General features: G+C 56.4%; 1 protein-coding gene and 1 long non-coding RNA gene across 2 annotated transcripts in view; both read right to left on the bottom strand.

Annotated features, from left to right (window-relative positions):
• The window catches only part of LOC127030492 (probable hydrolase PNKD), a 29791-nt gene extending 9607 nt beyond the window's left edge, over positions 1-20184 (bottom strand). Inside the window, exons 1-4 of the mRNA XM_050917132.1 lie at positions 20011-20184; positions 7121-7236; positions 6474-6586; positions 2472-2530 (exon numbers count right to left, since the gene is read on the bottom strand). Of these exons, the coding sequence (XP_050773089.1) occupies positions 2472-2530; positions 6474-6586; positions 7121-7236; positions 20011-20180 (458 nt within the window). The 5' untranslated portion in view covers positions 20181-20184. The remainder of the gene's footprint in view (positions 1-2471; positions 2531-6473; positions 6587-7120; positions 7237-20010) is intronic.
• Positions 17005-19679, bottom strand: LOC127030537 (uncharacterized). Its single transcript, XR_007768409.1, has 2 exons — positions 17889-19679; positions 17005-17365 (listed from the first exon to the last, which is right to left on the bottom strand). It is a non-coding gene; the product is annotated as an uncharacterized LOC127030537 (long non-coding RNA).
• Positions 20185-21167: the final 983 nt, after the last annotated feature.

Raw genomic sequence — 21167 nt, 5'->3', positions numbered from 1 at the left:
CCTGGCCCTACATCAGAGCCTGCACCCCCAGCTGGAGCCCCCACCCCACACCCCTGCCCCAGCCCAGAGCCCCCTCCCGCACCCTGAACCCCTCATTTCTGGTCCCACCCCGAAATCTGCATCCGTAGCCCAGAGTCTGTACCTCCTCCCACACCCCAACCCCGTGCCTCAGCCTGGAGCCTCCTCCTGCACCCCAAACCCCTCATCCCTGTCGCCACCCCAGAGCCCACACCCCCAACCAGAGCCCTAGCGACAAACACCCAACCCTTCCCCTCCCCCGTCCGATGCTAAAATCCTCCCTGGCCTCCATTGGCACCCCAACTTTCTCCCACTGCTGAGCAACAGCCCCATCCATGCTGCCTGGGGTGCAGACATCTACCCAGGGCCCCCCACCGGGCACAGGGGCCTGCCCCCCCCTTAACAGTCCATCCCTGAGCCAGCATTTCCCTGAGGGGCTGTGGGGAGCGCTAGTGTCTGTCCCCTCCACCTCCTCGTATCCCTTCCCGCTCCGGCGGTATCCCGCTGCCCCCTCCACTCATGCAGGGGGAGCAGAAAGCTGGGGGGTCAGCAGCCCCAAATCCCAGGAGAACAGGGTGCTCCATGCTTAGGGGGGAGGCGGACACTTCTCCACCTCCAGACAGAATTCCTGCTCGCTCCAGTCTCTGTGGCTTCTCATTCGGAGACCAAACTCCATGTATGCCCAGCAGGGACTAGCCATGGTACAGGGGCTGCTGGGTGTGTGTGTACACACACACACACACACACACACAAGGGCCACTGGCGGGGAGGGGAGGGGAGGGGAGGGGAAGGGTGCATGCAGGCCGCTGGCAGGGGGTGCACGTGGGCAGTGCCGCAGTCACTGGAAGGAAGGGCCTATTGGGGCCCATCCAGCCCCCTCTGCCAGGGCACGGTCATTCCCTGCAGGGCACCGTCCCAGGCTCCTCTGCACCCAACTGCAACCGCCCCAAACTCGGGGGCTCCCTGCCCGTCACGCTCTCCTCCGCGCGCACACACGCTTTGTCTGGGCTGCTCTGGCTCGTGGCCAACCCCTCGCATCCCGCTCTGCCTCCAGCATTCCTGGCCCCCGCCCCTTATCCGGCCCAGCCACATGTGCCAGGGAGAGATAAGCCAGGGCACAGCCCATGCTAAACTGCTGCCTTTCAGGAAGCAAATGTGCCTTATGTTACAACCTCCCCCCCACCCCACCCCACCCCAAGCTCATGAGATCAAAGCCACCGAGGACCCTGGGGACAGCGCTGGGGGCGGGGGCTGGGCCAGGGCACCCCCACGCCAACCCGGAACAGAACTGAGTTCACGGAGGTGGCGGGGGGTGGGAGGAGGGGCTGGGGGGGGGTGCCCTTGTGATGGCTGGGACAATGGGAGCAGGTGGTTGAAATGAACCGGCTGCGGCATTTGGCCAGAGCCAGCGAGGGTGGAAGTGGGGGGGTGGGGAGGGGAGTTCCAGGGTCCTCGGCCTAGGCTGGGTTAACTGCACGGCTCACTCACCTGGGGCAGCCTGGAAGGGGGCAGGGAAAGGGGCAGGCATTGGAGGGGGTAAAAGGAAGGAAAGAAGCAGCTGGTCAGAGTCCCATCTTCCCCCAGGGCTGGAGCGGGGGCAGGATCGGCCAGGCCAGAGCCGATATTGCAGCCAAGCCACATCGCTCCGGGCCCCACGTCTCTAGTCCCTGCGCCAGCTCCTGCCCATGGGCCACAGATCCACCGGGGCGAGCGGGGAGCCAGTTGTGGGGATCGGAGATGGACCATTGTCCCCTGGGAACTGGCTAGAGACCTACCAAACCCACAGTCCAGGGAGGTCCCCCAGCGGCAGCCAGGACTGGGGGGGCAGGTTTTAAAGGTACCAGCTAGTGAAGAGGAAGGAACATGGGACCCCTGGAAGTGGGGTGGGGGGGAGGGCTGATCCATCCGGGTTCCCACTCTGCCCACACAGCACCGACTGCTCCTGCCACCTCCAAGGAGAGAGGCCTGTCCCCCCAGCTAGGAGGGAAAGGCAGGGGTGAAGCGCCGCCTCCGAGGGGGGCATCCAGGGAGATAAATCCCCCGCCACCACTGCAGGAAGGCAGGGCCCCTGGGCTGAAGCCGCTCTCTCATGGGCTCCGCAGAGGCACCTGTGGATGTTTTCGTACGGCGGCTGGCCCCGGGAGCCCCCTCCCTGGCTGGGCCAGGGAAGACGGGAGCCCGAAGGCCAGACCAAACCTCAGATTCCCTCCTCACCCTGCTAACAAGGGATTTTTAGGATGGGCTCCTCTCAGCTCCACCGACGCCCCAGATTCCCTCTCTGCCCATCGCTCCCACATGGCAGGTGTACACGCCAGGGCAGGGCCCTTCCCTGCCCCAGCCCTGGGGTCCCCCCATGCTCTGTCTCCCTCCCAGCACAGCCCCACCTCCAAAGGGCAATGAGCTGCCCTAGGCAGGAAGTCAGCCCCCACCGCCCCCCAGAGCAGCCCCCATACCAGTGTTTGTGGGTACACAGGATGGCCTCCAGCGTCACCCCCTCCTGCTCAATGGCTGCCTGGAAGAAGAGAGCACGTAAGCAGCAGCCCCAGCCTGACCAAAGGCTCTGCCCCCACCCCAGGGGCTAAAGAAACAGGGAGCTGCCTGGTGGGGTGGGCTGCCCAATCAACTGAGGGACACACATGGGAGAGGAGGTGAGCAGCCAGCCAGCGCCTCCCCCAATCCGGCAGCCATCTGATTTGATTCAAGCCCAGAAATTGCCTGTGAAGCTGTTGATATTGGGGGACCCCGGGGCTCGCCACTGCTGCACCCTCCAGTTGCTCTGACCTATCCCCGCCACCGCTGCTCCACACTCTGTGCAAAGGAATTGCCCCCAGGTCCCACAGCTGCTCCCAGGTTATGACGGGCGAGACTTGAACCCGGGACTGCCAGAGGGCTCAGTATCCCATGCCCGGCCAGCCTGGCAGGATGCAAACCCAGGGCTCCTCATGGCAGCGCAGATCCCTCCCAGCCCCTGGCGGGGGGTGAGGACTAATTCTCCAGCACACACAGCTGGCCCCACCTCACTCAGTAATCCCCAGGGAAGCTCTCTCTCGGCAACGTGAGAATGGCCGGACTGGGGCAGATCAATCGTCCATCTAACCCAGGACCCCGTCTCTGACCATTGCCGGGGGCTTCAGAGGGAATGAACAGAACGGGGCAATTAGCAGGTGAGCCACCCCTGTCCTCCACTCCCAGCTTTTCACAGCCAGAGGCTTAGGGACACCCAGGGCACGGGGATGCGTCCTTGACCATCTCAGCTAATAGCCACTGATGGACCTGTCTGCCAGGAACTTCTCTAGTTCTTTTTTGAACCCAGTTAGTTTTGGCCTTCGCACCATCCCCTAGCAGGGAGTTCCACAGGCTGACCGGGCATTGTGTGAACGCACTTCCTGTGTTCGTTTTAAACCCGCTGCCGGTTAATTTCACTGGGTGACCCCTGGTTCGTGTGTTATGGGAAGGGGTAAATAACAATTCCCTAGTCACTTTCTCCGCACCAGTCCTGATTTTCTAGACCGCTACCATATTCCCCCTTAGTCATCTTTTTCCTAAACCAAACAGGGTCAGACTTTCTCATCGCTCCTCATACGGAAGCTGTTCCATCCCCCTACTCATTTCTGTTGCTCTTCTCTGACCTTTCCCCACTTCCAATCTATCTTTCTTGGGATACGGTGACCAGAACTGCACAGTATTCAAGGTATGGGCCTACCTGGGATTTATACAGAGGCACTGTGATATTTTCTGTCTCATTATCTGTCCCTTCCCTAATGGTTCCTAACATTCTTTTAGCTTTTTTGACGGCCGCTGCATGTTGAGTGGCTGTTTCCCCAGATCTCTTGCTTGAGTGGTAACAGCTAATTTAGAGCCTGTTGTTTTCTGCATAGAGTTGGGATTACTTTTCCCAACGTGCTTTACGTTGTCTTTTTCAGCACTGAATTTCATCTGCTGTTGCGTGGCCAGGTTTGGTAAGATCCCTTTGTGGCTCCTTGCTCACACTATGCTCTGGGCTTAACTGTCTTGAATAATTTTGTATTGTCTGTAAATTTTGCCACCTCACTTTCCTCTTCAGCTTAACCGAGCCATTTCCTGCCCCCGGCACTTTTTACTGCACACACTATTTAACCAGCAGCACTAAGCTTGGGAGCCAGCCAGATCACCTGCAGGACGGGCACTCCTTTTTTTTCCGGGGGGGGGGTGTGCTTCTGACCCTCCGTGAGCCCAGGTTCCACCCATGCAGGGGTGCAGATGCAGCTGTTCATAAGCCTGGGATCTGTGGCAGACCTGCACTCAGCTCCAGACTGGGGCTTTGAGGTGAAAAGAGACCAAAGCAGAGAATCCCTTCTCTCTGCACCAAGAGGCCTCTAGCCCTGAGCTCTGTGAGGGGCTGGGAGCGCCCCCATGCCCCAGAAGCCCTTCTATACAGGCCAATGGTCCTGCCACTCGCTTCCAAAGCGTGCTAGGCCCTCCTGATCCTGCTGGGGAGCGGAGCAGCTCTTGCACTGGCTTTTTACCCTAGATGGGCGGGGTGAGGGGAGGGCTACTTTAGAGTCAGCCCTGTTCTGCTGGGGGCCCATTCGCAGCTGGGAGGTTCTGGGAAGGCTCCCCCGTGCCCAGACCCTGCACTGGGAGAAGCAGTCATTTCCATGCAGCAGCTGCTCTTCCTCTGTCTCTGCTGCATTTCCCCTCCTCCTCCCACTGCTTCCTGCCAGCCCCCAGGGCAGGTCTCCCTCCGAGTTCATTCCCCTGCCCCTGCACAGGATTCAATGCTCTTGGCGCTAAGTGGGTTCCAGGCACCGAGGGGTTAAAAAGAACCCAGGCCAATGCAGTAGCAATCTGCATGCTGGCTGATCTCCCATAGGCCATCTCCTCCGCCTCCCCAGGGGACTCCCTGAGTGACTCAGCCCTGCTCCCAGGTGGCTCTGTAATGGGTTTGGAGCCTGGCATAGGGGCAGCGGCTCTCAGGGAGGGCATAGCAGGCACCACTTGTGGGTGAAGACCCAACCAGCTGGGCACACCAGAGTGCAGCCAGCAGTTGGTTTGCATTGACCACCTTGGGTGTCGTCTCAGTGCCCATCAGGCAAAGTGTCCCTTATGTCAGAGACGGGGCCACCGAACCGGCTGCGGCTGTCTCCTGGTGCTAGGACTGGCCATGGTGGGTTAAAAGGGGCAGCCAAGTTCTCTGTAAAGTAGGTTGTAATGAGTCAGTGCATGTGCCGCTGCCCCCTGCTGGCTGGATTCAGAACTGCTCATCTGTGTCATGGGCCCTATAGCGCCACGATCTTAAGGGGATTCTCCTTCGCTCTGTGCAGCTGGGGGAGCAGCGTCCTGCCCCACTTGTGAAGTTATGAGTGGCCACAGTGTGGGGCTTGGAGGCAGGCATGGAGCCTTGGTCCTACCCCAGCCCTGTGGCACCATGCTCCCTGTCTCCCCACTGCAACTTGTGGGGAGGGAGGGGCCAATGGCCGAGCACAGAGGAGTGACAGGGTTCGGCTGGGTGTGCACACAGTCACTGAGGGCAATTTCATTGGTGGAGGGGTATTTTAGGAGCTGGGATTCCCCGCCCCCTTCAAACAAGGGACTGGTGCATTTCCTTTCTGTGGCCTCCCCCCCTCACCGTGCTGCATATCTCACTGTTCTTCTCTCGCTCCCCACCCCCTTCCACCAGCCCCACACACACAGCGCTCTCTCTCTCTCTCTCTCTCTGTTTAGCCTTTCACCCCTCACCATGGCATCCGGGCACCTTCCCTGCAAAATCAATAGCAATCACCAAGTCCCTAGTGGGCTCTGTGGAGTCTCTGGCACCCACCCGGCTGCGGAACAAACAGGTGGGCCAACAAAGGACTGCAGCCTCCGGCAGCAGGAAGGAGGGGGCTGGGCCGGTGGCTGCAGGGGCCTTTGAAGAGCAGGGCAGCGAGGGAGCCAGAGGTACCCTTTGCACAAGGCTGGGTGCCTGATCTTCTTTGTCTGATGCCCCCCCATGCCAGGAAGGGGGGGGACAGGCAGCCCAGCAGGCAAAGGTCGGTGCTGATGGCAAAATCCGGCAGATCCTCAGGATACAGGGAAGACAGTTGGGAGTGGAGGGTGGGCAGGAAGAGGGGGCACAGAGACAGGCTCAGGCACTAACCCCCCCCCCACCCCCATGGCCACTGGGGTCCCTCACAGGAGCAGCTTTCATCCCAGAATGTGGCACAGCGGCTATGGGATGGTGAAAGGGGGCAGGTCCCATCTCCCCACCCCGCAGTGTGGCACAGCGGCTATGGGATGGTGAAAGGGGGCAGGTCCCATCTCCCCACCCCGCAGTGTGGCACAGCGGCTATGGGATGGTGAAAGGGGGCACGTCCCATCTCCCCACCCCACAGTGTCAGAGCCCCCCGCACGTCTCAGTGGATCGATACCCTGGTAAATTTCACGCGCCGGAGGGCGGGGCACTGGTCCCAGCAGGGCAGGAGACGAGTTCTCACCTGCACGGCCAGCGGGTCTGAAGGGTCGATGGCGGCAGCAGTGTTGGAGCGGGTGTCGATGACCAGGTAGCTGTAGTTGTTGGCTAACACAGGAATCGGCAGGATCTTTACCCCTGAGGTTACAGGACAGACACACAAGCAGCTGAGAAAGGGGCTCTGAGCCAGGGCCTCAAACTCCAGGCGGCCCTGAGTGTCCGGGGACCAACCAGCTCAGATTCTGACCCCAATCCGGACATGGGCCAAGGCAGCAGAATGGGAAAGTCTGATCAGACGAGGCTCAAGTTATTGCTGGAGCAGCTCACGAGATTCAGGGTCTGTCAGCTCCTTGTGCCCACTTAGATCCCCAGACCCCGGCCCAACCCGAACCTGGATCCATGCCTTAGCGTAACCACCCTTCATCCCCCCTGTGCCGGAACCTGGCCCCTTTGGTGCTGAAAGCACGAGGCACTGCTGCCTGAGCTAAAGGAGGAACTTCACTAGCTGGCAGCTGTAGTAGACTGTTACCCTCTTGTGCACCAGCTGCTAGAGGGGGCTAGAGACGCTCTCTTTCAGCTGGGCACTCTGGTCTGGGCCCTGGACTTGTGGGATGAGTGAGAATGGGCCCTAGAAGCGGGGTGGGGGCAGCCCCAGAAGCAGCTAGGACTCACCGCTGAACATCATGGGCTGGGGGATTGAGTGGCCATGTGGATACCGCTCCCGGGCTTTCTTCATCTGCCGCTTGTAGAAGAGGTAGCCCAGCCGGGTGCGGGCGTACAGGCTGTACCTGAGAAGAGGACAGAGAGAGGGCTAGACAGAGATGCAGAGATGGGTCTCCCTCCCACTCCCACAGGGGCTCAGCAACTCAGCTGCTCTCCCTGCCCTCTTTGGGGTGGGGGGCAGACGTGCTGCAGAGCAACCAGGGTGCCAGGGACACAGAGGAAAGCATCAGGGTCTGGATTTCCCCCCTTTCCAAGAAGCAGCAGCTAAAGCTTTTAGACCAAACTGTTCCTACTGTCGCAGGCAGCCTGTGGGGAGGGACCCAGGCCGGTGGTTTTGTCAGCCGACCAGAGGCCAGACAACAGAGATGGGGATGGGAGCCCAAGGGCTGGGAAGCCAGTACATAGGTTATCTCACAGCTGTGACGCAGGCCAGGTCGGATGCAGGAGCGAGGGGGGAGGAGGGGGATTTTTATTTATTTATTTATTTTAGCCCTTTCTAGCCCAGCGAAAGCTCCAGCGTAGAGGTGGTGACACTGCCCAACAACGCATCCGCCGAACCAGTGCAAGCTACGCCAGCATCAGCACCGTCAGCAGCACGAGCCGCGTCCACGCGGCGGGTTCACTGGTACAGCGATCGCTGCAGTCATGGTGCCGGCCTGCAGCGCTGTCCCTGTCTGTCCCCCTTGGGCAACCCTCTTCTGCCCTACGCCAGCACAGATTCCCTCCGCTGCCCGGGGCCCAATTCCCGACAGCCAGACCATTAGAGAGTGGGAGCCTTGAGAATCAGGGGGTCAGCTCCTGAGAGGGCGCAAGTCACCGTAATGCCCTTGACATCAATGGAGCTCCGACCGCTCGTGCCAGCTGGGGATCCTGCCCCCAGGCTGTAAACCTCTGTTTCCCCCTCTGCAAGATGGGGCTAATGTGGCTTCACTCACCCTTGCCTCTCTGCCGCCCGGGAAGCACGGCTTTGACTGGCGACGCTACCAGCGCCCTGGGATCGGGGCAGACCCAGCCCGTCCGCCTGGCTCCCACGCTCACACCCGCTCTGCATGCAGGGCTCGCGGGGGGGCAGCATCTGCCTCAAACTAGCCAGAGCCCTTCGCCCGTCTCAGCCGGGGCACGGCCAGACACACACGGCGCTGCGCCCGCCAGCGTCCAAGCGCCACACCAAGCTGATCTCCCCAGCGGGGCCAGTTTCCCTAGAGAGGCGCTCGGGGCAGGGGCACCACGTAGGATTTCCAAGTCAATGGATCAGCATGAACTAAGCAAACAGGGGAACAAGGCACCTCCAGGTGGCTCCGCAGGGGGTGCTCCCAAGTGGGGGCAGATGGTCCCGTTACTGGGGCACAGTTCAGGGGGGCAGGCTGGGTAGGAGCCAGGGAGAAGGGGGAGCTGAATGGCCCTGCTGTTCACTGGAGAGGTGCATGGCAGGGCTGACTAGACACAGGAGAAGCTGATCTGCGTTACTGAGAACGCCCTGGGCTGGCGAATGCTGATCTGGCTTTCAGGTGCCCCTTGCAACATGGTGGAGGGGGCTGGCAGAACTGGCACAGAGGAGTCAGAACAGCACCCAGCTGCATCACGCTGGCTCTCCCCCGCCCCTGAAGGCCCAGTGCCAGATGGGAGACAGGCTGGGGCTTCTTGGCACGCTGGCCAGGTTTGTGAGAAAGGATCGCTGCCCTTCACCCACCGTCCACAATAATCCTCCAGCTTAGCATGGGTCTGGAATTTCCCTGGTCCCATGGGCGTCAGAAAGTCACAGCTGCTGGAGCACCGACCTGCGTATGCACACACCCGCCCACCCACCCCCCGGAGAAAGGGCAGAGCCGAACCTGGGTTCTGAGCTACGCACCACGGACACCCCCGCGAGCTGCTGTCAGCGGGCTTCCCAAGCAGGGCTGGGGATCTGGCAGATGCATCAATGAACCTGCCCAGGACACAGTGTGTGCGGCCAGGTTCAGGAAGCAAGCTCAGTACCTGGAGGGGGTTGGGGAGACCACCCTCCCCCAGCCCCTAGCAAGCAGAGCGAACTCAAGGGCTCGGATTTCATAGCATGCAAGCCCCCAGCATCTGGAAAACCAGCCTGCATGGACGCTCCAGTGGGCAGCTGCTGATTAATGGCCCTGGAGGGGCCCTGAGAAGGAATGGGGTATATGGGGGGGGGGGGGGCTGCTCTCACTGCTCTTGGACTCACCCAACCAGGCATTTCTAGTGGTTTCTCTCACAAGATACAAGAGCAAGAAAATATCCTGGCAGCGTGGGGGGAAGGAGTTGGGTGTACTGGGTCCCAACAGGGACTGGCTCTATTACGAGCTCTGAGAGAGGAGTGGGGTCCTGGGTTCTGTTCCCAGGTCCGGGAGAGGAGTGGAGTCTAATGGGTTAGAGCAGGGAGGTCTGGGAGCCAGGACTCCTGGGTTCTATTCCCAGGTTGGGGAGGGGATTGGGGGTCTGGGAGTCAGGACTCCTGGGTTCTGTTCCCAGATGGGGGAGGGAGGTCTAGTGGTTAGAGCAGGGGGGGTCTGGGAGCCAGGACTCCTGGGTTCTCTCTCTGGCTCTCCTACTATTTGACCGTAAGCAAGCCCTGGTGCCTCAAGCCACGCACACTGTTACCATCATCATGTATTTTGCTTGGGGAGGCTGCAGTCAGCTACGCTGGTAGAAGGGCAGTGTTGCTGACAGCGCATTGCCGGTACAACGTGCTACATGACCACTGCCTTCCTGGGGTAGATCTGGCCTCAGGGTCCCATCTGTAGAACTGGGACCCCTCCAAGCAGCATCACTGGGCAGATGTGCCAGGCGTGGGTTGCTCACGGCCGCAGAGCGCTGAGACACACTCCGGCAGGAGGCGCTGGCATGCCAGGCATTCGAGTAGGGACCTGCCTGCCCCCGGGCACTGAGCATGGCTCAGCCGAACCCTGGCACATCTCTGGCAGAGAGACAATGCCTGTGAGCAGGGGAAGCAGGCCTGGGCCCCATCACCACCCTGCTGGGACCGGGCATTCCGGGTGGCAAGAACTGCCAGCCGGGGGTTGGGCCCCTGAGTAGGGGCTGGAGCTCAGCAGGCCATGAGCTTTGAGGTTTTTAGCGTAAGAGCTTTCGGCTGCTCCTAGACCAGTGTAGGCAGAGCAGCCCCCCACAGAGCTGCTGGGGAAGGTGGGGGGGGAGAGAAGCATGTTACCCATCCCCAGGCAGGCTGCTGCGCTGGCTTCTGTCCACCAATTGCACCAGCCATCCCGGTGATCATGAAACCGCCAGTCCTCCCTGCCAGGGCCCCAGCCCCGTGGTTTTAAAAGAGGGAAGTAGGCTGGAGTAGCATTAACCTGTTCAGACACCAGCAAGGGTGGGGGGCTTCCCCTCCCCCCCGCTTTAACTTATATTTGCCTTCTTATACTGGCGGGGTGGGGTGGGGGGGAAGGTGACAATTTCTGCCAGGAGCCAGAGGCAGCACCTCATTTGCACACATTACAGCAAGAGTTTACATCTCTCTAGCACCACCCCTGGCTGCGGTTCTGGAGGCGTTTGGGGAAACCGAGGCAGGGAAGCGACACTCAGGGTTGCATATGGAATGCCTGGCAGGGGCTGGTAGCCAGGGGGTACTGACTCAGGCCCCCTTGCTCTAACCACTAGTCACCCCCACTCCCCCAAAAGGAGACCCAGGGCAGCAACTTCTCTGCCCCCGCCTCAGCTCCCAGCAAGCAGCTCCCAGCAGCCTCGCAGTAGTGTTGGGAACTGGGGGAGAAGGGGAGGTGACAAGGCACAGCCTCCCCCCATCCCTCAGCCCCTCCAGCGACACCCCCAGGAGATTCCCAGCTCCCAGGGGAGTATTCAGCTCCAGCTGGATTCTCTAGCCAGCTGCAGGCCCCTCCCCCTTGCCCCACTGAGGAGCCGGGTCCAGGGTAGCAGGCCTCGCCGCTGCGGCTGGGGAGTCAGGACTCCTGGGTTCCTTGTCTTTGCTCAAGGTCTGTTAGAGCAGAGATTAGAATCAGGACTCCTGGGTTCCGTCCCCAGCTCTACCATTGGACTTTGCGCAAATCCCTCTCTCTGGGGCTCCCTGGGCCGGTCTGTACCATGGGGTAATGAGAGTGACCCCCTCCTGCCGGTGTGGGCATGTGGCTTCTGAGATGGGACCGTACCGGGCCTTGGGGTTGGATCACATGAGGCCAGATGGATGAGAAACCCAGAAGAGGCTGGGCCTGGGGAACCACACTGATCACATACCCCGCGTCCAAAGGAGACAATGAGACCCCACCAGACACCCTTCAATTAAAGCTGAACGCACGTCAGGCCCCCTGCTCCGACCTCCCACAGGAGTGGGGGGTGCGCACTGCCCCGTGTGGGGGGCGGAGAACGGCCATGGTGAAACAGACAGCAGCAGTTTCCGAGGCCGGCCTGGACTCGGAGCCCGTTCTCCCCCCCGACCCCATGACTCTGTGTGGGCTCTGGCCCAGACTGCCCCAGCTGATGAGTGCGCGGCTGTCACGGGGACATTGCTGGGCAGCGGGGTGAGCACAGGGGGGTGTGTGGGGGGGAATAGTTACAACATCTCTGCCCACAGAGATCAGCTCAGAGCCCAGGTCCTTCGAGCTCAGTATCTTGTCCCTGTGATCAGCCTGCGCAAAAATCTTCCATAGGAAGCAGCCAGAAACCACCACCCTGGACGGTTGTGGAATAAAACTTCAGTGGAGGCGGCTGCTGAGCCCTGGGGCAGTTACTGGCCGGCGGAGCCATCAAAGCACAGGAGATTTTATCCCACCTAACAGCAGATGTTCTGATTATCCAGAGAAAGGGCAATTCCAAACAGGATTGGACTTAAGCCCTTGATCTAGGCAGCAGCTATGAGGCAGTATGTAAAAAAAAACCAAAAAACTGGGTTTTGTTAGGTTGAAATTTCCCCTACTTTGGGTATTTTTCCAACAACAACAAACAGCTACCACAGCAGGAAAAAAGCTGCAGAATAACAACAAATAAAAGCTGACTTTGAGGTTTAAAACTTGCCATGAAGCTTACAACCCCCACACACACCCACCGCTGCCCGGCTCTCCCTCCCCACGCAGGCTAGGGGCAGATACTGGAGGGAGCAACTGCTTTTCAAACAAACAGAGATGCTTCCATAAGCAGCCCAAACGCTGCAGCCCTGAGCACAGGGAATTGAAACCTCCATGGGGTTACCACTGGCCAATCCAGCAAGCAGCAAAATAGATGAAAAATCAGCAGGGGAAGATAAACTCGATTAACACAAAAAAAAAAAAAAAAAAAAAAAAAAAACCCTTGGCGGCTCTAATTACTTATGTATCGTTAAGGTAAGCCAGGAGGTTGGTTTCCAGTACAGTGTTCCACAACAACAGCCCTTCATGGGTAGATCCGAGCAGAGAAAACATTGAATTTGAGACTGGCTGAATTATGGGTAAGTGGGAAAGGTAGTTTCATGCATGCTCCACATTTACCCAAATCCCCATGCCAACGTTAGTGGCTGTAGAACGTTTTCCTGTTTTTTTTAAAAAACCATGTCTCCCTCCCTTCCCCCACCCCACTGCTGTCTGAAAGACCCACAGAAAACCGGAAAGAAAACTAACAGATTATACAGCCAGAAGCTGCATACACAAAGTAAACAAACTGCCAGGGTGGGGGAATGTAAATACTTGACGGTAGGATTCTCAGTGTAGCCCAGCCTCCAACAGTGGCCAGTATAGAAGCTTCAGAGGAAGCAGGACAAAAGCCCCATAACGGACAGTTACGAAATATTTGCTAGGCAAAATCAGACTAGAAATGAGACGTTTTTAGCAGGGAAGGTCATTAACCGTTGGAACAATTTACCACAGATCAGGGTGCATTCGCCATCACTGGAACGGTTTTAATTAGGGCTGTCGATTAAATCACAGTTAACTCACACAATTAACTCAAAAAAAAAATGCATCGTGATTAATCACACTTGTTAAACAAGAGAATCCCAATTGAATAATATTAAATATTTTGGATGTTTTTCTACATTTTTCAAATATATTGATTTCTCTTGCAACACAGAATACAAAGTGTACACGGCTCAATATTTTATTACAAATATTGCACTGTAAAAATGAAAAAATAGTATTTTTCAATACACCTCATACAAGCACTGTAGTGTGATCTCTGTTGTGAAAGTGTAACTTACAAATGTAGCGTTTTTTGTTACATAAAACTTTAAAGCCTTCAAGTCCACTCAGTCCTACTTCTTGCTCAGCCAATCACTCAGACAAACAAGTTTGTTTACATTGAAGGGAGATAATGTTGCTTGCTTCTTCTTTACAATGCCCCCTGAAAGGGAGAACAGGCATTCGCATGGCACTTTTGTAGCTGGCATTGCAAGGTATTTACATGCCAGATATGCTAAACATTTGTATGCCCCTTCATGCTTCAGACACGATTCCAGAGCACACGCTTCCCTGGTGATGACGCTTGTTAAAAAAGTAATACGTTAATTAAATTTGTGACTGAACTCCTTCGGGAAGAATTGTGCCTCCTGTTCTGCTTTACTTGCAGTCTGCCCCATACTTCATGTTATGACAGTCTCGGATGATGACCCAGCACATGTTGTTCATTTTAAGAACACTTTCACTGCAGATTTGACAAAACGCAAAGAAGGTACCAATCTGAGATTCCTAAAGATAGCTACTGTGCTCGATCCAAGGTTTAAGCATCTGAAGAGCCTTCCAAAATCTGAGCGGGACGAGGTGTGGAGCTTTCAGAAGTCTTAAAAGAGAAACACGCAGATGCAGAAACTACAGAACCTGAACTACCAAAACAGAAAATCAACCTTCTGCTGGTGACATCTGACTCTGATGATGAAAACGAACATGCGTCGGTCCGCACTGCTTTGGATTGTTATCGAGCAGAACCCGTCATCAGCATGGACACATGTCCTCTGGAATGGTGGTTGAAGCATGAAGGGACATATGAATCCTTAGCGCATCTGGCACGTAAATATCTTGCGATGTCGGCTACAACAGTGTCAGGAGAACACCTGTTCTCACTTTCAGGTGGCAGCATTATCTCCTGCAAATCTAAAGCAAGTTGTTTGTCTGAGCGACTGGCTGAAATAGGTCTGAGTGGACTTGTAGGCGCTAGAGTTGTACAATATTTTATTTTTGAATGCAGGTTTTTTCGGTACATAATTTACATTTGTAAGTTCAACTTTCACGAGAAAAGAGATTGCATGACAGTACTTGTATCAGGTGAATTGAAAAAATCTCTTTTTTCCAGTGCAATTATTTGTAATAAAAACAAAGTGAGCACTGGACACTTTGTATTCTGTGTTGTAATGGAAATTAAATATTTTTGGATGTTTTCTACTTTTTCAAGTATATTGAATACATGATATTCAATTTTTTAACATTAAAATTAATCGCGATTAATTTTTTTAATCTCTTGACAGCCCTAGTTTTAAACAAGACTTGGCTAAGATCTCCTCTAGGTCAAACAGGAGCTAATTCAGGGACATATCCTATATCCTGCCTATCTGTGGTTGGTTTATGGGGCTGCAGCACCAGAGTAAATATCCCTTAGAGATAATGCTCCAGCCTATCTAATGGGACTCAGGATGGTCTCATCTATACACGAATCCTTTTCTGAAACCTACACTATTCTTCTACTCCATCGCCTTGTGGCAGAGAGTTCCACAGCCCCCTTCAGTTATAGCAACTGCAGAACAGGGACATCTTTTTAGACAGAAGCGTGATTTCATCCGACGCTGTCCTACGGCACGATCCCTCATACGGGCAGCAGAAATGATACTAAGTTACCTTCCCCATTAGCTTCTGTGAAAGCACTTTGCCTTTCAACCACGCCTCCCTGAGAAGCTCACAGTATTACCCGATGAGAGACATGCATTGCATAGCCATTCGGCATGGGTGTGCAGAAGAGGGGAGAGACGGGTACTGCGGAACCCAAAGCATCAGACTTCCTGCTCTGAACATGCTTGAATTCGCAGCAGTTAATGTTGCATTTACCCAGTGGGTCGGGCACCTGGGAAAGAACTAAAGGCCCCTCTCTTGGGGATCACCTCTTCCTTAAGGGGGCCTCTGTGGGACAGGGATTGTATGTAACTCGGGGGGGGGGGGAGGGGGACGGCCACAGCTGTGCCAAGAACCAGGCACAGTGTGTGTGTAGGGGGTTATTAAGGGAAAGCACCCAGGTTGTACCAACTCCAGAGAGGAACCAGGCCCCCTGGGAGGTTTGCACATGCTGGTTCAAATGGGATCTTTCAGCCATCAACCAAGGAAGGGCTTCTGGTGGAGCAGGGATAGCTCAGTGGTTTGAACGCTGGCCTGCTAAACGCAAGGTTGTGAGTTCAATTCTTGAGGGGACCATTTAGGGAACTGGGGTAAAAATCTGTCTGGGGATTGGACAAGATACCTCCTGAGGTCCCGTCCAACCCTGATATTCTATAAAAAGGCTGCATTTACACTGCCTCCGGGCCTTCTTTCTGACCCAGCAAATGGACGGGCTCTTCTGTCCAAGGGCCCCAAATCTCGTGGAAGGGACCATGAGACTGATGGGGGATCTTGGGTAAGCTTTTAGCATGTGTAGAGGAACTTCTTCCTTGTTTCTATACGTTGTCCCGGTGACGCTTTTACTTAAGAGTAAAAGGTGCTGGCTTAGCAAGTGCAGTGTGGTGACTTGTAACTGGCGGCCTCATGCTGTCTGTGGCCATCGCAGAGAGGGCAAAGCAGTGGGGCGGGCAATCAGGCAGGCTGGCTGGCAGGGGGTATCACAGAGGACTGCAGGGGCTATGCAGCCTTCAAACCCCAGTCAGGAGGGAGAGAGCTGTGCATCTCCTCCCAAGAGAGGTGACGACTGGAAGCCCGAGACCTGATGTAGGTGCCCCGAGGGGGAGCGCAGGTGCAGTTACCCTGAAGCGGGGATATCTGGCTCAGTGCTGCCTGCCGAAGTCTAACAATTTACTGCTGGTGAGTGACACACAGTGCAGTGCAAGTGACCCAAGCTAACACTTTGCTAACACTGCTCACAATCTCCAGCTGGAAGAGAAGGGGCTCAGGGCACTGCAGATTAATTATTACATCCAGAGAACAATCCACACTGGGCTTTAGTGAAAGGGAAGAGTTGAAAGTCTCATTACCGTTGGGATCTGGTCAAGTTTCCAAACACTTCCACAACCAGCCCGTCAAGTTCAGGAGAGTTAAGAACAGAACAACACTTGGCACTCGCCCAGCCATTCACATCTCAGAAGCATTGTCCAAACACCGAGCTGCTGATTGAGGACATGACTCCTTCTCCCGGTGATGGAAGCAGAGGAAATAAAGCAATTCCCTCCGTTAATCCCAGACTTCGTTACGAGGCAAGCGACACAGAATTCTCCCATGCTAGTTATTTGTCCAGCAGCTAGGAGATGGAGCCCAGATCATTTGCAGTGATACAAGACAGAAAAACAAAGAATCAGAGGTATCACAAGGGAAGGCTGGTCTTGGGGCTGACGGACTGAACCCGGAACTCTGTCAGTTCCCAGTTGTGCCACGGGCATCTTCTGTGTACGGTTACCTCACTTCATCTCTCTGCACCACAGTTCCCTCTCTGAGGAACGCAGACAATGATGCTTCCTTTTATCTTGGATATTTAGACCGTAAGCGTCATACTATGAGCTACACAGCGAATACACAGAACAGGGCCCCAACTCCGATCGACGTTACTCTGATCATTAAGGCGGCGTACAGTTAAAAGAACCACGGCCCTTTTCAAGTTGTCCTCATTCTGTGTAAGGGGACTGCAGACTTTAAAATGCCTCTTTGTTTTTAATAATCTACAACCAGCTTAGCAGACAGATCTATACAAAGAGACAGAGGAAGATTTGCTGTTCCTTTTACTATTTGCACCTCTCTGAGCTCAGCCAAAAAACAGTTTCACTATTTATTTCTTGTCAGTTTCCATCTTTCCTTCACCAGACACTGATGCGGCTGCTGATTTGGGGTTAACATTTCTGATTGGTGGTTTTTATAAAATGCCTTTTGAAGCAAAAGCTAAGGCTTGACTCTAAAAATAGTTGTTACGCAGCAATTTTAAGCGCTGTTGTCAATTACCACCTCCTAGGTGACCCATTTTTCCCAAAAGTGGATTCCCAAGACATGACACAACCAGGTCATACTCCCTTTTCAACGTGTCTCAGCCTTTGATGGCTGACGTTCTGCCTGCCAGGGCATTCGAGCTCTGCAAAGATGAAAGAAAATCCAGTCTAATACACACAGGCCACATCTACACTAATGAAAGGCAAAGACGTGTGCAGGTTAACATGTTAAGTAACGTGTTCGAATCCTAGAGCAGACAGGACAGTTGTAGGTTTAGCATGCATTAGCTGGGAGAGGGAAACCCACAGCTCCCCTCTAACATTCACCTTCACCAGGTAACATGAGCTAGAACTACAACGTACCCTGTCTACACTAGGATTAAACACATTAGATAACACACATACATACACACCTTTTTTCTAGTGAAGACAAGGTCACAAAGCTAAACAATCCACACAGCTAACAGGGCTCTCTCTCCATATGTCCTGCACACTGTACAAACGCAGAGAGGCCCCAGTTGAGACAGACGCTACCATAACAAAAGCGCCCTGGCAACGAATCCCATCAGTGGCTCCAGAATCAAAGCTGTCCATTTGTTAAATCAACCCCCTAGACCTGACACTCATGCCCAAAACCGTCTTGAACGCAAACCGGTGCAATCTCACCTCGCTGCTCACAGCTGCTTCAGCACTCCTCACGCTGCAGAACGATGGCACTGAACGAGCGGGGCCAGTTTTAAAGCCACTGTTCAGAATGCTGTGAGCTGCAGCGAAAGCATTGAGCATCACGTCAATTTCACATTGCCAGGCAAAGCTCCTAGCAGCCTAAGCTGGAGTAATTCACTAGGCAGGAGGGCCCCAGAGACTGAAGCTGGGGAGAAGACAAGCAGACAACCCGGTTCCCAGCTTCCTGATCGCAGGCAGAGGTCTCAGGAGGGATCACAGAGGACAGTAGCCCGGAGAGGTTGGACCTGGAGATTTACCTGACACCTACCAGACAGAGGCTGATGTGAAAGTCAAACCCTCATAGGGCAGGAATCCCAGCAGCCACAGCACATCAGGCATGTCACCGAACCCGCTGTACACCCCGGTGCCTGCCCCGAGGCAGTTTCAGACATGACAAAGGAGGGATGGGGCAAGGAAAGATCAAGGCTCAACAACAGGATCAGGCAGCTGCTCGACTCCAGCGCATGCACCCCTCACGGCTCACAAGACTTTCACAATTCCTGACGACTGGCTTGCAGCAGGCATTCTGGGAGAGGTGCATGAGTAGAGAGTGTGGGGCCTGTTACCAGGGGTCTGCCCCAGTCCTTGCGGGCAGATGCCCCTTTCCTTCGTTGCTACCGAGTGACCCTCCAGCTACAAGGCACCCAGCAAGTGTTTCAAGCCCCGAATACTGGGTGCATCACTCTCCTGTCCCCAGCCGCACAGGCTGGGCTAGGATCCTTCGCCCTGCAGATCACACTGTAGGAGAGGGGGCACCGAGGGGACTCTACCCTCTGCCTGAGCCTTCTCCTCAACAGCTCTGAGCTGCCTTCCTGCTTCTCTGCAGCATCAGCACAAGGCAGACATGGGCCCTGGCCTCTCCTCTCGCCGGTTACTCCGACTCTCCTCCCGGCTCCACGATGGACCGATTTCAGTCTATTCTCCATAGTGCAAACCCCGCACCGCTGCTTCTGGTAACTGACGCCTGCCCTCTATTACCCAGCGCTCGGGAGTGACAGACAATAAGCTGCAGTCAGAACACTCAGCTGGGTCCCAAGGAACAAATGCCGAATGGAAACTGTGGCACCCCTGGGTCTGGGGATCTGGATCACATGGGCAAATCCTGGCAGGGATGGATGGTGCTAGGCTTTGTGCGGGATCTGAAAGCAGCGTTTTTCTCCCTCTGACCCCACACATAGCACAACCCAGGCAGCTGGAGCTTTCCAGAGAAGCCTGCATACGTGTGAGCACAGTGCTGCACCAAGCCCGGGGCAGCAAAGGATATGGCTTCCCAGCGCATCACAGAGGGACTGGGAGCCGGCCAAGACCTTCTGTGGCTGCTGTGCAGGGGGGACCCTGTGGGGCACCTACCTCACAGGGGGGACAAGCATCCCCCTACCCAGAGTGGTTCGGGCACCAAACAATCAGTGCAGTGCAAACCTTTTGAGGTCCCCAGGAGCACCCCATGGGGGAGAGAAAGGCAGCCTGTGGGACTCTGATGCAGCCAGGAAAGAGACCTCCTTCAAACCCAGGCAGGGTAGTCACCCTGCACAGCCCGCTCAGCCCAGCCACCAGCCCTCCCCTTAGTCCCCCAGAGAGACTCCCTCTCAACCCAGCCACCCTTCTTGGATGCAGGCAGACCTCCTGCTGCAGACCCCTATAACCCATACAGCCCGTCTCCACCCCCCACAGCCCAGTCTAACTCCTCCAGCTCCCCTCTCAAGCCCTGCACAGTCCAACCCCAGCCAACCCCCCCAGCTCTAGCCTAATCCCCCCAGCTCCCCCTTGCCCCAGCCTAACTTCCCCTCCAGCCCCGGCCTACGCTCCCAGTTTCCCTGCAGCCCCCCCATAAACCCTCCATGGCCCATTCCCAGCCAACCCCCCCAGCTGCCTCACCTACCCCCCCCACTCCCCTGCAGCCCCAGTGTAACCCCCCAAACCCCCTGGAGGCCCCCTCCCCAGCTCGCCCCCCCATCGACAGCCTACTCCTCCCCCCACTCCCCTGGCCCCATGGAGCCCTCTCCGCGCCAGCCTGCCGTCCCCCCTGCGGCGGGTCCGAGCGGGATCCCCGCGCCGCACTCACCCGATGCGGAACACCAGGGGCCCGGCCAGGGCCATGAGCACCTTGGCGAGGCAGCGGCGGAGGCGGCGCGCCGGCCGGCACCGGGCGAGGGAGGCGGCCCCCAGCCCACAGCAGGCGGCCAAGGCGGCCGCCAGCACCTGGAGCCGGGACAGCCAGCCCGACCACGCCATGCTCCAGCGCGGCCCCGCCCCTCGGCCGGCCCCGCCTCCGCCACCCGGGAGACCAGCGAACGCCGGCGGCCTCAGCCTTCCAACCACGCCCACTTCGAATGCCATGTATCCAGCGCCCGGCCCCGCCCATAGAACGCGGAGACACTCAACTCGCGGGAGGGCTGCAGCGCCACCTTGTGGGCACTGGCTGTCATCGCGCGAGGGAAAGGGGGCCCCCGAGGCGAGGACAGCTGGGCTTGGCCCTGGCCTGCTCCGAATTAATTGTGGGTTGGGGACAAGTTGCCATTGCAAATGATTATGAAATTCATTCACCTTCCTCTGCTTCCTGGCCCCTTCCCCCTTCCTGGTCAGCGGCTGTTCCAGCCTTCTTCCAAAACCCACCATCGCAGGCCCACGGGGATCCGCTGATAACGAGTCCCTTGGCCTTCTCCAAACCTCACTCGCTGCAAGCCCCATCCTACCGGCATAACTTTCCTGTCCCTGCTGGATAAGCCCATATCCACACAGCCTAGCCGCCAGGGGCTTGTCTTTCATTGGAGCAACCTGCTGAGCTATCATCAGTTATTAATTAGCAATACCATGGCCAGTGGTTAATGAATACAGACCGGGTATTTTGAATTAGCATTGTCACAAATCATAATTAATTAACAGGCATTATTTGCTATCAATATAATTTCTGCTGCCTTGAAGTGCTGTGACTCCCAATGCAGCCAGGAAAGAGGTCTCCTTCAAACTCCAGGCAGGGTAGCCACCCTGCACAGCCCACTCAGCCACCAGCCCTCTAATGATCTCCTCATGTCTTCCACAACTATCTGTGCTTTCCTCTCCATCAGCCTCTATGCATGGACCTTCTTCCTCCCCTGGGTCCTGAGCCTGCAGCCACCTAGGCCAGGGCCGATGAGGGAGAAGGGAAGCCGGTACAAATTACCGGGGTCTGGCGGTATGGAAGGGGGCCCGGCTTTCCCGGCTTCGTCAGCCCTGTTTAGC

Source organism: Gopherus flavomarginatus, chromosome 10 (genome assembly GCF_025201925.1).
Source record: "Gopherus flavomarginatus isolate rGopFla2 chromosome 10, rGopFla2.mat.asm, whole genome shotgun sequence".
Lineage (NCBI taxonomy): Eukaryota > Metazoa > Chordata > Testudines > Testudinidae > Gopherus > Gopherus flavomarginatus.
This window is presented reverse-complemented; position numbering and strand designations above follow the sequence as displayed.